This window comes from Coenobita brevimanus, chromosome 73 (genome assembly GCF_032717465.1).
Source record: "Coenobita brevimanus isolate Jiangsu-jjx chromosome 73, ASM3271746v2, whole genome shotgun sequence".
In the NCBI taxonomy this organism is placed as follows: domain Eukaryota; kingdom Metazoa; phylum Arthropoda; class Malacostraca; order Decapoda; family Coenobitidae; genus Coenobita; species Coenobita brevimanus.
The window spans coordinates 9,368,021-9,383,120 of NC_137026.1; the positions used below are offsets into that span (position 1 = coordinate 9,368,021).

The following is a 15,100-nucleotide window of genomic DNA, read 5'->3' on the forward strand; positions in this document are numbered from 1 at the left end:
ATGAAGCTGGTGTGTGTGACGTCGGTGAAGCTGGCGTGTGTGACAACGATGAAGCTGGTGTGTGTGACAACGATGAAGCTGGTGTGTGTAACATCGGTGAAGCTGATGTGCTTGACATCTGTGGACTAGCAGCATACTGGTAATCATTACCCTGTTCCCAGCATGTAAGAATACGTTTCAGCATATCAAGTCGTGCTTTGTACACTTCAGTTCCACTATTAGTTAGCACTGCTGTGAGGCGCTGCATTGTCTCTTGACTCTCTCGGAATTTTTGGGCAGGGGTCATTGGACACTGGGGTCGTGTAATGTGCATGATGGAGGTCTTGGGTTCTAAAGCCACTGCAGGAATCAGTGTATTCCCCTTCCGCCATCGGGACTGCATGCTGATAGTTGAAACATCAATATTCTCTTGTCTTACAACGGCAATAATGTGATTACATGGCAAGAAATATTGACTATAAAAAGTGCATGAGCAGCTGAGTTCAGCACCAGATTCACCCTTTCTCATTACTTTTTGGTCAGTAGACCCTATTTTCACAACAAAGAGGCCAGGCGAATCTAATGTGATCGATAAAGAATCTGAGGGCTTGGATAACTTATGGTGTTTCATCATGAGTTTAACTGCATGTTCCGTGAACTGTCTGTATAATTTGTTCAATAGAACATCATGAACTCCATATTCAACGGATGTACATGTCTGCAACAACTGCTTGTAGGCTGGCTCATCATTTAAGATGGAATTATGAAGCATAATTTTACGTATGCACTCAGACATCGATGTAGTCGATGTTAGGAAGTGCTTTAGTTTACCGTTTTCTGCTCCAATGTGGTTGTTAGTGTCATTTCCAAATGTTAACTTAGCAGACCGTAGGTATGTGGCCCACATATCTTTACAGTTTATCCAGTTTGTACATATATATTGAAACATACTGGAATCTTGCTGTTGTAACACAGACAAGGTAGACCGAAAGGAATTTTCATTATGGGCATAGACAAGTTGTTTCAGAGTACCAAAAATTTCGTTCTTTTTAGTGACAGGAAGCACAAGTTCAGACACCTTTTTCTTGAAATATTTCAGGACATGAAATTTGCAAAGTAACAAGTCTGCTTTCGGAAGTAAGGCACGGACTGCTTGAATTTCGTTCTGGTCCTTGTCAGTCATAACTGTCTTGGTCTGGTTTACATTCTCCATCATCCTACAAAATGATGACATTACCTCCCGCATTATGTCTGCTGTTTCACTCCTTACAAATGCGTAAAAGACAGCCCCTGCCACGACCTAGGTTGTCTTGGACAAGAATCATATAGAGCGGATAATTATATCTGTTAATTTTGTAAGTTCCATCCATGAAAATTATTTCCTGGATATTTACAGTACATGCTTATCATCTCATTAGTAGCAAATGCAATCATTTGGATGGCCCTACTTTCATCCACTGATATATCTACCTTTCCTTTTCCTGCATCCACAATTTCATCCACTTTTTCTGTCCAACTTACCGATGTCTGACATTCCATCCTCACTTTGCACTTTCCGCTTCAAATTTCGTACATCTTGCATGGTTACTGCTTTATGGTATTTACCCTGGAGGAAGGATTTTAATTGCTTGTTGTCTGGGTTAAGTTTCACTACATCCTCTGCGTCTCCCATCTCCGAACTTGTCAGTCTGCGTTTCTGGCTATAGAAGGGCTGTAAAGCTACACTGACCTCATGATTATGCTGCAGATACGTCTTTGTGATAACCAGCTTATTTTTTCTTGCTGTTAGTGCCACCAACACATTACAGCCACATGGAAGATATCGCTGTTTTTGTCTTATACCCAGTCCTTTCCGTTTCGGACTGCCGTAGTGTACACACACGAATGAAACAGAGCCGTACTTCAGTTCGACAGGGATTTGCTGCTGACGACGCTTATTTTCACTGATAACGGAGCTAGAAGACTTCACTCGAAACACGGACCCTGTGTGATTCTGATATTTCTTGAAAAAGTAGTCAAATTCTACAAAAGAGTTAAACGTGTCAGTGGAGAAAATATCCCTGAAGACAGATGTTGTGTCTGTACCGGTACATGTGTCTGCCTGTATGTCGTCTTGCCCGTAGTCAGCAGATGAACTAGCTGGATATTCCTGTGGTTCTGCTGACGTGTGTAACTCCATGTCGTTTGGATAATCTGGATCTTCTGCGTAATTGTCTTCCTCCATGTTGCCTTGGCTGAGGTCAGCAGGTCACTGATACTATCGAGTCGAACGCCAGACTATACTGCGGTGGCGGGAGTGGAGGCGACTGTTTACAAAACACGTCCCCGCACCTCCCTTCCTAATCCCCCTTCACTACCCTAATGTTGTAACTACTTGTCTGAGTGATAAACAAAGCTCCTGAAATCCCTCCCTCAATACTTCCCCTCCTTACCCTCTCACCACCTCCCTCCCTACTCCCCCTTCACTGGCCTCTAACTACTACCAGTGATAAACAAAGCTCCTGATATCCCTCCCTCCCAATCCCCCTTCACTACTCTCAGAACACTTAGCCAATGTCCGTACACCGTGATAATAACGTTACCAGCAATATCACCGCGCTGTGATAATAACGTCATCTTTAATATCACTGTGCGGTGATAATAGTCACTCCCTAATAATTATGTGCCACTGAAATTTTTCTCTAATTCAAAAATCTGTTTTCTTTAATCAATTAATGGGTAACAATAATAATTTGCTTTTATAAGAGTCAAGTTTCGGGACTAACTTACACCACGTGTAGACTAACACATACAAAGAATATTCAGTAAATCCTGATGTAAACGCTCATTCATTATCTAGGGGTAATGCCACTGAACGCATAATCTCACCCTCTGTTTCCATCCACGAGGACTTCTTCGTGCAAACCTCCAAACAGCAACTCTTCCCGGTTTAATGATCTGTTAGCCAAACGCGCAGCTAAAGATGAGGGAACCCAAGGCCTACCCCCCACCCCTTCATTGCTAACAGAATAAGCTGAAGTGAGGGAAGTCATGTACAAGTATATATATATCCTCATTTATTCACTCATGTATTGTTTACTTTTCCTGAATTACTTTCTATTTAAACACGATGCATTTTTAAAATTAATCTATATACTATTGTGATATTTTCCAAGCAGCTGTATGTCAGGAGTAATGACACCCAAAGTTCACCCCCCCGCCACACACAAAACAAAATCCTGGCTACGCCCCTGCTTCCAACAAACGATCGATTTGCTCCAGCTGTGAAAATTGCTAAAGGCTGTCCATCATAGTTAATGACGACGCTGCTCCAGTAAAGCCAACTGATGACAGGGTGATGAAGGAATTATGTACACTGATGCCAATACCACTGCGAGTAGTTGTACAGTATATACCGAGGTCATGGACGTTACACACGTGGCAAGGGTTTGGTCTCTGTGGGGTGGGACGCCTGCCAGGTCACCACACACTATGCCGAGAGAGAGAGAGAGAGAGAGAGAGAGAGAGAGAGAGAGAGAGAGAGAGAGAGAGAGAGAGGGAGAGAGAGAGAGAGAGAGAGAATCATTCTAAGAGGAGGCAAAGGGGCAGGGGTTCTAGTCCATTTGAACCCTACCAGTGCACTCCCTTAACACTTGCATTGTGTCCAGGATGTGAGGAGCGTTTTCCCTCTTCCATCCTGGTTAGTAGGTCTTCAAGGTGTACTGTGTGTGTAGATCAGCTTGAGCACCATAATGACTGGGTTGCTGTCAAGTGTTCAATGACTGTAGGTCGAATGCCATACCTCCTCAAGAGGGTCTACTGGTCTTCTCCCCTTAGTTAAAGGTACATACAAAACCAGCCTTGGTAATCAATGGTCTGACATTCTTATTGTGGGTCGAAACCAGTGGAGCTTATCTGGGGCATGAGTCCTTAATGGTGGCTGTATTTTGTGAAAGATATCAATGTGAATTTCTCTGCCCTTCCATGCTGCGTCCAGGATTTATTGCAGACATTTATGTGCAACCCTCCAAAAGCGTTGTGTGTTACAGTAACAGTGCAAAATAAATCGATAAGGAGAAGGAATTAGGAAGTATTTTAACCTTAAGATATTACTGCTTTTGGCTTTCTACTTCCCACATAGTGTTGCATCATGCTTATAAGTCTGTCTTCGCCTGCGGGGCTGGAGGGAATTTCCTTGATGGGTAGAAAACATGAAACTCCCAACACGCACCGTCAGCCAACCTCTCTTAAGCCCCGCCCTCTTCCTGAAGTCGTGGCCCCGCCCATCTTCACCACACTCCAGGCGGTGGGTGAGGGTCGGGGGTGGGACTCATGAGTCAAGTTGGTTGGTGACGGGTATAGTAACCTGAAAGCGCTTGGTACAACACCGATACGCTTGGTTCAGTGATTGGTGCTACCCACTGCCACTGGGTGATGGACGATGGGCTTTCATCTGACTAAAGTAGTAGGCAAACCACGGAGTACATACCTCCATATGAAGAACAATAATTCACAAAAATGTGTGATATGTACAGAAATATGAAGCATAACTCGCTGGGAAAAAGGAAAGAGATTTTATTTTATTTCCTAGCGAGTTATATTTCATACATGTATATATTACGTATATATTATTATTTATCACATACTTCCCACATATAGATGCTTACCTACATGCAACACATGCAAGTGCCGTGATGCTGTGAATGCGGTAACGAATGTCTGTGAGTGTGTAAAATAGTGGCATTAAATAGGCCATGAAAGTCCTATTGCATATATATAGGTCTAATATACTCGTATATTTTACAAGGGTACTAATATCATGACTGGACGCGATGCTTGCTAAACATGTTTGAGGTAAGAACGTCTGTATTACTGTCTACAGGGCATATTTTTTTTCCCGCCATCTTGATTATCTCAACCTCTTTTTCCTTCCTAAAGATGGGGTAAGGTAGGGTCCAGATAGGAAGGGGAGAGAAAAGTTTGATACAAGGAGAACCATACTCTTTTTACTCAAACTTGGCCTAAAATCTCAATTTCTTGAACTTGAATGCTTAGTAGCAGCAATAGATTAACACCTGAAGACGATGCTAGTCACGAAGAAGTTCTATGGAAATGATGTAGAGCCGTGGCATTGTCATTTTCTGCCACTGAGCTACGTGAACTAAGCTGCTACAGAACGGAAACCTGAGCCAAGTTCAGGTGAAAAGAGTACAGTCAGCAGCATGCCACGGTAATGGGCCACACGCTTATTTATTCGCAATAGAAGACCCCGGAATCCTGACTCCATATCACATTTATTTATTTTTTTATTTACTTATTATTTATTTTATTGATAAACTGTGTCACCTATAGATTATATTTTTGGAACATTCCAAATTAAATAATGATCCAGTAATTATTAACACATAAGAACTAGAAAAAACAAGTGAGTAGGAACTTAAAAAAAAAAAAATTGAAATATAATACCAAGTTCTATTTTCCAGACTCAAAATTTCTGAAGGAAGAGCTGCCTTTAGTCTTGCTAAGAATTTTCATGAGAATTATAAATATGAGCGTATTTATCCTCAGAATTTATACTTAGAATTTATCCTCAGAATTTATAATCAGAATTCATACTTAGAATGTATACTTAGAATTTACACTCACAATTTACACTTAGAACCTAAACTCAGAATTTATACTCGGAATATAAACTGTGAATTTATACTCAGATATTCATTACCCAGAATAAGATCAGAAAAAATTCCACTCAGAGAATTATTCCTTCTGATCTAAAGGTGACGTGATATTACCTGGACAAAATTATGAAACTTTTTGACACCTCCTGTATCAAAAAGGATCCACAGTGAAGGCCCGCATTCTCGGAGACTCCCTTGTTCCCTAACACCTTTCCATAGGCGATTTATTTTGTTTATTGCTCCTTACTGTCCTCATCTTTGTCCATTAACTGATTTAAGTACCTTCATACTCAGAATAAATAACACAAGTTGATAATAACTAGTAATAAAAAATAAATCGATGAGGAAGAGGTGTTAGGGAGACTCCGCGACGAGAATACGAGTCAAGGGTCCGTATTCTCGTCGGTTAAACTCCCTAACACCTTTTCCTAAGAGATTTATTTTGCTTATTACACCTTACTGTCCTATTTTGAGTTATAAAAATCCTTCAAACATCGCCATGCTGAGCATAGATAACATACAAATTGGTATGAGCTAGCCGTATCCCAAAATAAATCGCTTAGGAAGAGGTGTTAGGGGGGCCTCCTTAAGTGGAGAGAATACAAGTCAATATCTCATTCAAATACCGCCATGCGCAGCATATCAAACAAATTTATATTCACTAGCCGTATCCCAAAACAAATCGCTGAGAGAGAGGCGCTACGGGGACCTCCTAATTGGTTTGTATTCTCGTCACATTAGGAGGTTCCCAAACGCCTCTTTCCTAGAGATTTATCCCACGTAGTGTCTGCCGGTCTCGCGAAGGATGGCCCAGACGTAAAATATTCCCACGATAGAGACGGCTGCGTAGGTGAAGAAGAGGCCGGCCTGTGTTAAGCCGTCCACCATGGTTGTGTAGAGTTGTATGCTTAGGAAGGATACCACACTGCCTACTGTGATGCACGCACTGGACGCCTGTTGGCAGGAGGAGGAGGAGGAGGAGGAGGAGAAGGAGAAGAAGGATTAGGAGGAGGAGGAGGAGAAGAAGGATTAGGATTAGGAAGAGGAGAGCGAGGAGAAAAGGGAGAGGCAGAGGAGGACAAGAAAGAAGAGAAAAAGAAGAGGAGGACGAGGAGGAAGTGAAGAAGAAGAGGAAGAGGCAGAAAATACACATTATTGACGGTTACCAATGAAGTAATGCTGATGCATCCTTACTGTGGGATGTGATTTATTGGCCGGTATTATGGTGCAGTTAAGAAGGTTGCTAACACCTCTTCCTTACCTATTATGATTCTGCTCCGTTACTCTGTTCATGTATGTCATTCATGCTATCTATGTTGATGTTCAAAAGACATAAGAAGCAAAAGGAGGTTGTTAGTGAGTAGTTTGGAAAATAAATCCTTAATTAAGAGATGCTAGAGAGTCGTGCAAACGGGCCCGTGCCTTAAAAACAGGCGTGTGTTGGAGAAAATGGGAGAAATGGAGTTCCCCCGAGCTAAGCCCTGTATTGGACTATATAGCCCCGCTAGGGTTACAGGAGCGAGCTACCACTCCCAGCACGGCAGCCCGGGCGAGGCTCGAACTCGCAATCCCCCGATTACGAGTCCAGCGCGCTACCACTGTGCTACCGCGCTCCCCGCGTGTGTTGGAGAGGAAGTTAATAAAGTCCATAAGAAGCCCAGCGAGTTTCGACAGTCACTCCTAAATATAAATAATAATAATAATCTTAAGAACATTATCTCTCTCTCTCTCTCTCTCTCTCTCTCTCTCTCTCTGTATATCTATCTATCTATCTATCTAACTATCTATCTATCTATCTATCTATCTATCTAGAGAGAGAGAGAGAGCCTCTGTGGTACAGTGGTAGAGTGTGTGTTTCGCAAGCTGGTGAGCGGAGGTTTGCCTCCCGCCAGAGTTGTAAAAACTTTGGACGTTCACCAAGCCACTTGCTACCTTGGCGGACACCAGGAGTGCTGTGGTTGAACCAGTGTTGCATACTAGTATGCTTGCACCCAATCGGATTAAGGCGGGCCGATTACACTTGGTTCACAGACTACACACACATCCAAAGCCACTACAACACTACAATCACACTCACAAGCACTTCTCACCCTACATACAATCTCTACCAGACAGCCTAAGCCACCGGTAGAGATACATTGGCTGTATCATCCCTGCTTCGGTAGGGACCTCAACGGCTGATGATGATGATTTATATATATATATATATATATATATATATATATATATATGGAGCCTCTGTGGAACAGTGGTAGAGTGTGCGTCTCGCACACTGGTGGACGGGGGTTTGCTCCTACAAGAGTTGTGAAAACTTTGGGAAACGTTCAACGACCCACTGACTGCTTTGGTGGACATAAAGGGTGCTGTGGTTGAACCAGTGTAGGCAGGGCGATTACACTTGGTTCACAGACTACACACACATCGAAAGCCACTACAACACTACAATTACACTCACAAGCACTTCTCACCCTACATACAATCTCTACCAGACAGCCTAAGCCACTGGGTAGAAATACATTGGCTATATCGTCCCTGCTTCGGTAGGGATAGGCCGGTCCTGCAGTGGACCTCAACGGCTGATGATGATTTTCTCTCTCTCTCTCTCTCTCTCTCTCTCTCTCTCTCTCTCTCTCTCTCTCTCTCTCTCTATATATATATATATATCTCTCTCTCTCTCTCTCTCTATATATATATATATATATATATATATATATATATATATATATATATATATATATATATATATATATATATATATATATATATATATATATATATGTATATATATATATATATATATATATATATATATATATATATATATACATATATATATATATATATATATATATATATATATATATATATATATATATATATATATATATATATATATATATATATATATACATATATATATATATATATATATATATATATATATATATATATATATATATATATATATATATATATATATATATATATATATATATATATATATATATATATATATATATATATATATATATATATATATATATATACATATATATATATATATATATATATATATATATATATATATATATATATATATATATATATATATATATATATATATATATATATATATATATATATATATATATATATATATATACATATATATATACATATATATATATATATATATATATATATATATATATATATATATATATATATATATATATATATATATATATATATATATATATACCCACCGCAAATTGCCTTAGGACCTACACACAGAATTGCTATGGGAGAGTTGTCTGTCTTTGTGTTTCCATCACTACCAAGTGAATTTTTGGGGCAAGAAGTAACTGGCAACTCCTCTGGTGTTGGCGGGAGGTGGTGAAACACGTGAAACACTCATCACGTCAATGCTTGCCCAGAAGTGAGAGTGGGAATATATGTTCCTGTTGCTCCGAGCTTGCACTTCCCTCTAGTATGCATTACTGTTTGTCCTGTTATTTTCCTAGAGTCGAGTTATCATGCCTGGAAAGTAATGCTCAAGCGATGAGAGGGTCCGTATCATTGCACTGAGGCAGGATAACGTCCCTATCAACACGATTTGTGAACGTACTGAACATGCAAAGTTGACTGTCATAAAGGTTCTTGCTGCAGCGCACGGCCTCCCACCTGATGTCGTACCATGGCGGTGGAAAGAGGAGGACGACTTCCAGAGGTACAGATACGCTTCTGATGAGGGAAGTAATTAAGAATCCTCGACTGACAGCAGCAGAAATGAAGAGAATGCATCCCCAGCTGTTAGAAGACGTCTCAATTCGAACTATCCAACACCACTTGCAAATGGAGCTGGGTTTGCCAAGCCGCACCGTAGCCAAGAAACTGCTTCTTACTGACCGCATGAAGAAGCAGTGCATTCAGTTGCCAAGAAGTATGCACACTGGACATCGGATGAGTGGAGAAAAGTTATGTTTTCCTATGAAAGCACATTTCAGGTGTTCCAGGTGCGTTCTGCCAAGGTTCGTCGTCCTGCCTCACGTAGTCGATATGACCCTGCTTACAAGGTGCCGACTGTTAAGCACCCACAATCAGTAATGGTATGGGGGTGTTTATCAGGTGAAATGGAAGGGGGGGGGGCCTCTAATTTCTTCCTAAGAACTTGATGATGAATGGTGGCCGGTACATACGAGTTCTGATAGATCACTTGTTTAATTTTTTTGCATTCATGGGTGTGACTTTTTCTTGCACGATTCAGCTCCATGTCACAAGTCAAGAAAGGTGACAAAATGGCTTCAGGATAATCGGATTGAGGCCCTCGACTAGCCTGGCAATAGTCCGGATCTAAATCCGACAGGAAACTGCTGGACAAAGATGAAGAAAATCATGGCAGAGAAGAAGACACCCAATCTGGACAACCTCAAGATTGAATTGACAAATGTTTGGTACAAAGAAATGTCCTTAGATTACTTTAGAGATCTAAGTGATTCCATGCCAAAACGCATCCAAGTGGTCCTGAAAAACAAGGGAAGCATGATTTCATATTAATGAATAGCATATCATGAACAAACATTGTGATGTACTATGATTTTTTTTTTACATCTTGTGGGAGGAGGTCCTAAGTCAATTTGCGATAGCTATATGTATATCCCATTGGACCCCAGGGGTGCTGGGCTAGGCATCGCACTGGGAGGGTACTAAGCGTGCCGCCCTCCGCCTATCGGCTCACAGTCGCGAAGCTCATAGGTCCCTACCCGGGGGTTCCCTACTTTATCAAGACTTGAAAAATCCCAGTTCTGTCCAGTACTCGGGACACTTGGCTCCGATGGGTTATATACACACACACAGTAGAAATTATATATAACATTGAGGACCCTAAAATGCAGTTCCCTATATAGTACGTGTGAAAGTAGGAACTTAAGAAGCTCCCTAACACCTCTTCCTTAGCGACTTATTTTTGGATATGGCTGGTTAATATCCTTTCGTACGTTATTTATGCAGAGTATGGTGATGCTTGAAGGATTTACCTAACAGAGAATACGTGTTATAAGTAAACTGAATCTCCTAGGAAAAGCTGTTAGGAAGCTTCCTTATTCCGACAAGAATACGACCTCGTGCCCTGTGACCTTGGCCCATATTTTGGTCGGCTAAGGCAGCATCCAGACACCTTTCCCTAAGCGATTTATTTTGCTTATTACACCTCACTGTCCTATTCTGTGTGAACTAAATCCTTCTGATGCCTCCATGCTGGGCATACATAACGTACAAAAGAGTATTAACCAGCCATATCAAAAAATAAATCGCTGATTGAGAGGTGCTAAGGAATATGTGACCTTGGCCTTTGACTCCTTGTTATCAAAATGGAATGGTCTTATCTTTCATTTATTCCCAATCCTTTTATATAATAATATTTGACTGAAATCAAATAAGAATTGTTTGATTTTCCTTCCAACGCTCGTATTCACACACACACACACACACACACACACACACACACACACACACACACACACACACACACACACACACACACACACACACACACACACACACACACACACACAGAGCAAAGCAATAGACCCGTACCTGTGCCCTGATGCTGGTGGGGAAATATTCGAAGGTCACAAGATAGATCACTGAACCGATGCCGAAGTTGCAACTGAAGGCCAGCAACATGAAGCAGACCAGCGCCAGCCACGGCCACGCAGAGAGAGGGAGCCCGAGACTGTTTCAAGGAGAGCAAGGAAGAGAAGGAGGCTTAGAGTAGTGCCTATCGAGTGTGCGAGGTGGGAAAAATAATTTTTTTCTGCCCATTATGGCGGAAAAATGATCCACAGAGAGAGAGAGGGCTCGGAGCTGTGCCAAGTAAAGCAAGGAAGAGATGAAACCTTAAATCAGTGCCTGTCGGGTGTGCCAGGCCACTTAGGCGGAAACATGATCATCTTTTCCGCCAAGTCCGTCGGACAAAGAGGCTCCCTAGCACCTCATCCTCAGCTATTTGATTTTGGATATGGCTGCCTTCTGTACGTTATTTATGCAGAGTATGGTGATGTTACAAGGGATTATCTATCGCCGAATCGAACAGAAAGGTGCACTGAGTAAAATAAACCGCATAGGAAAAGGCGTTAGGTAGCTTCGTTAACCGACGAGAATACAGGTCCATGTGTCTGGAAGGGAAGGCATAGCCCACACCCCCGCATACAACCGTCCAAGGAGGTGCGTCTTAATCGTAAACTATTTCTATAGTTTTATGTCTGGTTACATCTCTTAGATATCTTGTGGAGGTTTGAGCTTCATCCCAGTAATTTACAACTGACGCAGTTCCTTCCATCGACTGACTTATTATTTTTTCTTTTTTTGTATCTTCAGTTAATGTTATTTAGCTTTGCATATATTGTTTCCCTAGAAATGAAAAGGTTAGATTCTGGCGTTCCTGAATATCTTCACAACTTGATACCTCTCATAAGTCAAATTCGTCTGGAGGTTGCAACTGTTAGATAAATTTAGATCTTCTTCTGTCTATTTATCCATCTACCTACAGCCAGACGCCATAATCCAGTAAAGGGTGGCCACAAACAAATCGCCTCCATGTCGCCCTGTCCCCTGCCATTTCGCTGCCCTTCCGTCAGCTCACACCCATGTCTCTCATATACCTACCTCTCCATTCCATCTCCGGAACTCATCCTCGGTCTCCCCCTCCACTTCACTCACATACGCTGTCCTCAATAATCTCTTGCTCTCCATCCTCTCCACATGGCCAAACCACCACAGTGTACTTCTAATGCTTTCTCTCACGTCCACATTCACACTTTTTCTGCGTTGCATAAATCCTTCCAGTATTGCCAGTGTCTGCATAAATAATGTACAAAAGGATATTAACCAGCCATATCCAAAAATAAATCACAGAGGAAGAGGTGCTACTGAGCGTCCTTAACCGACAAGACTAAGCATGAGACTTAAAGAATTCTGCTGGTGCCACACACGACCCCAAACCCACCAGCCCCTGTAGTACTTGGAAGTGGAGGCGACTGTACATAGGTATACTCCACACACCCCTAAGCAGCTGTTCGAGGAGGATGGTCTTGGGTGTAAACTACTGTACTACCACGATTTATGTTTGGCTGGGCAGGAGGTTCATACATACCTTCACTACTTAATGTCTCTCCCAAAATAACATTATTTGGAAACAGCAGCTGATTGGTATAATCAGGCTGTCAGATTGAAGGGATAATTTACTTTGTACAGGGACCAGTATTCTCGTCGGTTAAGGAAGCTCCATAACACCTCTTCGTAAGCGATTTATTATTAGATGACTGGTTAATATCCTTTTGCACGTTGTGTATGTAAAGTGAGAGGGTAATAGGAGATTTTACATAAAATATGACAGAAAAACAAAATAAGCAAAACAAATAGCTAAGGAAAAGGTATCAGGGAACTTCCTTATCTGACGAGAATATGGGGCCTGGAACTACAGACAAGGGCAAAAGTTAGCCTACTATTCCACTGTGTCTGCTGCAAGCTCTGGGTAGGTGTATGGGCAGAGAAAAATACCAAGCCTCTCCCAGCATAGGAATAACAGCAGCAGAGGGAAGTGTATGTAGAAGATGCGAGAAATTAGGGAAATAAATATAATAGGCCTTTCTCAGTTAAGGAATATTAGTCAAAGGAGGAAAGTGATGAGTAGATGAGTTAGATAATTTTGGAATGTTAGGCAGAGAAACATACCAAGTTTCTCTCAGATTAGGAGTATTAGCCAACCAAAAAAAGTGACGAGTAGAAGAGGTGAAACAGGCAAAGTTTGTCCTCGACATTAAAAAAAGTCAATGCTCTGGCCAGCAAGAAGCTAAAGAAAAACCTAGTATAAATGGACAGAGATAAAGAAGAAGAAAAAAAAAAAAAAAAGTGTCTTTTTTTTTTTCGTGTCCAGCTCTGGGTAAAGGTTTCCCAAGTCCTAATAGTGCTCCTTGGGGCCCAGTAGTCCTCCTACGTCTCCACATGTCACCACTTCGGCGCTAACACCTACCATCCATATTGAATACATGCTAGGGCTGTCTCATACAGGGCTGGTGTACTGCTATTAGCGGGGGTACTTTTATGACATGACGGCGGGTCATCTGGTCGATCAGAAAAGTCAAATTTCCAAGAAATTCAATCCTTAAACTGTTCCCTGCCCCAGCCAGGATTCGAACCTATTTCCGTTAGGACTGCAGGCCGCCTCCCTACCAATGTGATTTTACCTGATAAAGTTCAACTTGCCTGGTATTGGTTTCATAGACAGTGTGTGAAATGTTAGCTTGTGGCATGATGGTGTTAAGCTGCATATGGACTGGCGGTGGAATCGAGTATGTTATGGTCCCCAGCGCAACATAAGCCAGCAGCATCACCGCTAGAGAGATGATGAGGCACCAACGGCGGCCCAGTCGGTCCACCAGTGCAGTCATGGCCAGACTTCCACACAGGAACATTGACATTACTAAGAACAAACTCAGGTTGGCGTCCAGCGTCACTCCGGAGCTTACCATCATTCTCATCACGTTCACGCTTAACACCTTGACGCCTACAAATGCAGCAATGACGTGTAGGCCACATATAACCACCTGTCTTTTAATGATTTCGCGAGTCAGGAGAGCAGCCCATATTGAACTTCCATCCTGCTGCTGATTTAGATTTTTCAGATGATTCAGCTCCTTATTCACATTGTCACTGGAAGGTCTCAGATGCCGAAGGACTGACAAAGCTTCAGCCTCCTTTCCATGGATGGCAAGGTAGTTCGGGCTGTCTGGGAAGACAAACAGGAGTCCAGCACAGAACAAGGCCACAACACCAATGTTGACGAAGCTGATGTGATACCAGGGAAGAACCATGCCCAGCCCAGCCACCATCACGAACCCAAGGCCTATCATCACATCCAAGAATGCGAGCGCAAGACCACGGATGTTGGTGCTGGCAATTTCAGTCATATAGCTCCTTCCACCAGTCACAAGTATGGACGATCCTACTCCCACCGAAAATCTGCAAGATACAGCTATATTTGAGCTTGTATTTTCTCAGCCAGTTACAGGAAGGTCTCACTATAATAGCTGACTTCTAAGTGGCATAGGGACTTCACAGCACCTCTTACTTAGCCATGTACTTTGTCTATTATAGCTAGGCATTCCCCTGTGGACTATTTATGTAGTTTAACGGTGAGAGTTCCATCAGCCTCATTCAAGAGGATCTTGATAAGTAGTGCATGACATAGATGATGGACTGTCAATAGGTCACCAAAGCCACATTAAAATAAAGCAGGTTTGTGTTGCAATAAATACATCACAACCTTTTCCACTGTAACCTGGGGAAAACCGGCATATCAGCTTAACAGTAAACAGTGAAACATAAACAGGCTAATTCTGTGGAATTTCCAGTCCTGTAGATATAGCGTGTTAGTGTACTATTCCTGCCAATAGTTCTGAAGC

The 15,100-nt window shown here is 41.8% G+C and overlaps 2 protein-coding genes across 2 annotated transcripts; both read right to left on the minus strand.

The window, feature by feature from the left end:
- Window positions 1-1,474: 1,474 nt before the first annotated feature.
- LOC145407466 (uncharacterized) lies at window positions 1,475-2,203 on the minus strand. The gene has a single exon (XM_080278395.1). It carries the CDS (start codon window positions 2,201-2,203, stop codon window positions 1,475-1,477), a length of 729 nt encoding a protein of 242 aa, XP_080134521.1.
- Window positions 2,204-13,864: 11,661 nt separating this feature from the next.
- LOC145407467 (facilitated trehalose transporter Tret1-like) lies at window positions 13,865-14,605 on the minus strand. Its single transcript, XM_080278396.1, has one exon. The coding sequence runs from the start codon at window positions 14,603-14,605 to the stop codon at window positions 13,865-13,867; it is 741 nt and encodes a 246-aa protein (XP_080134522.1).
- Window positions 14,606-15,100: the final 495 nt, after the last annotated feature.

What these genes read in the sequence shown, in the direction of transcription:
- LOC145407466 (XM_080278395.1), bottom strand. Translation starts at nt 2,203, where the DNA reads ATGGAGGAAGACAATTACGCAGAAGATCCAGATTATCCAAACGACATG.
- LOC145407467 (XM_080278396.1), bottom strand. Translation starts at nt 14,605, where the DNA reads ATGACTGAAATTGCCAGCACCAACATCCGTGGTCTTGCGCTCGCATTC.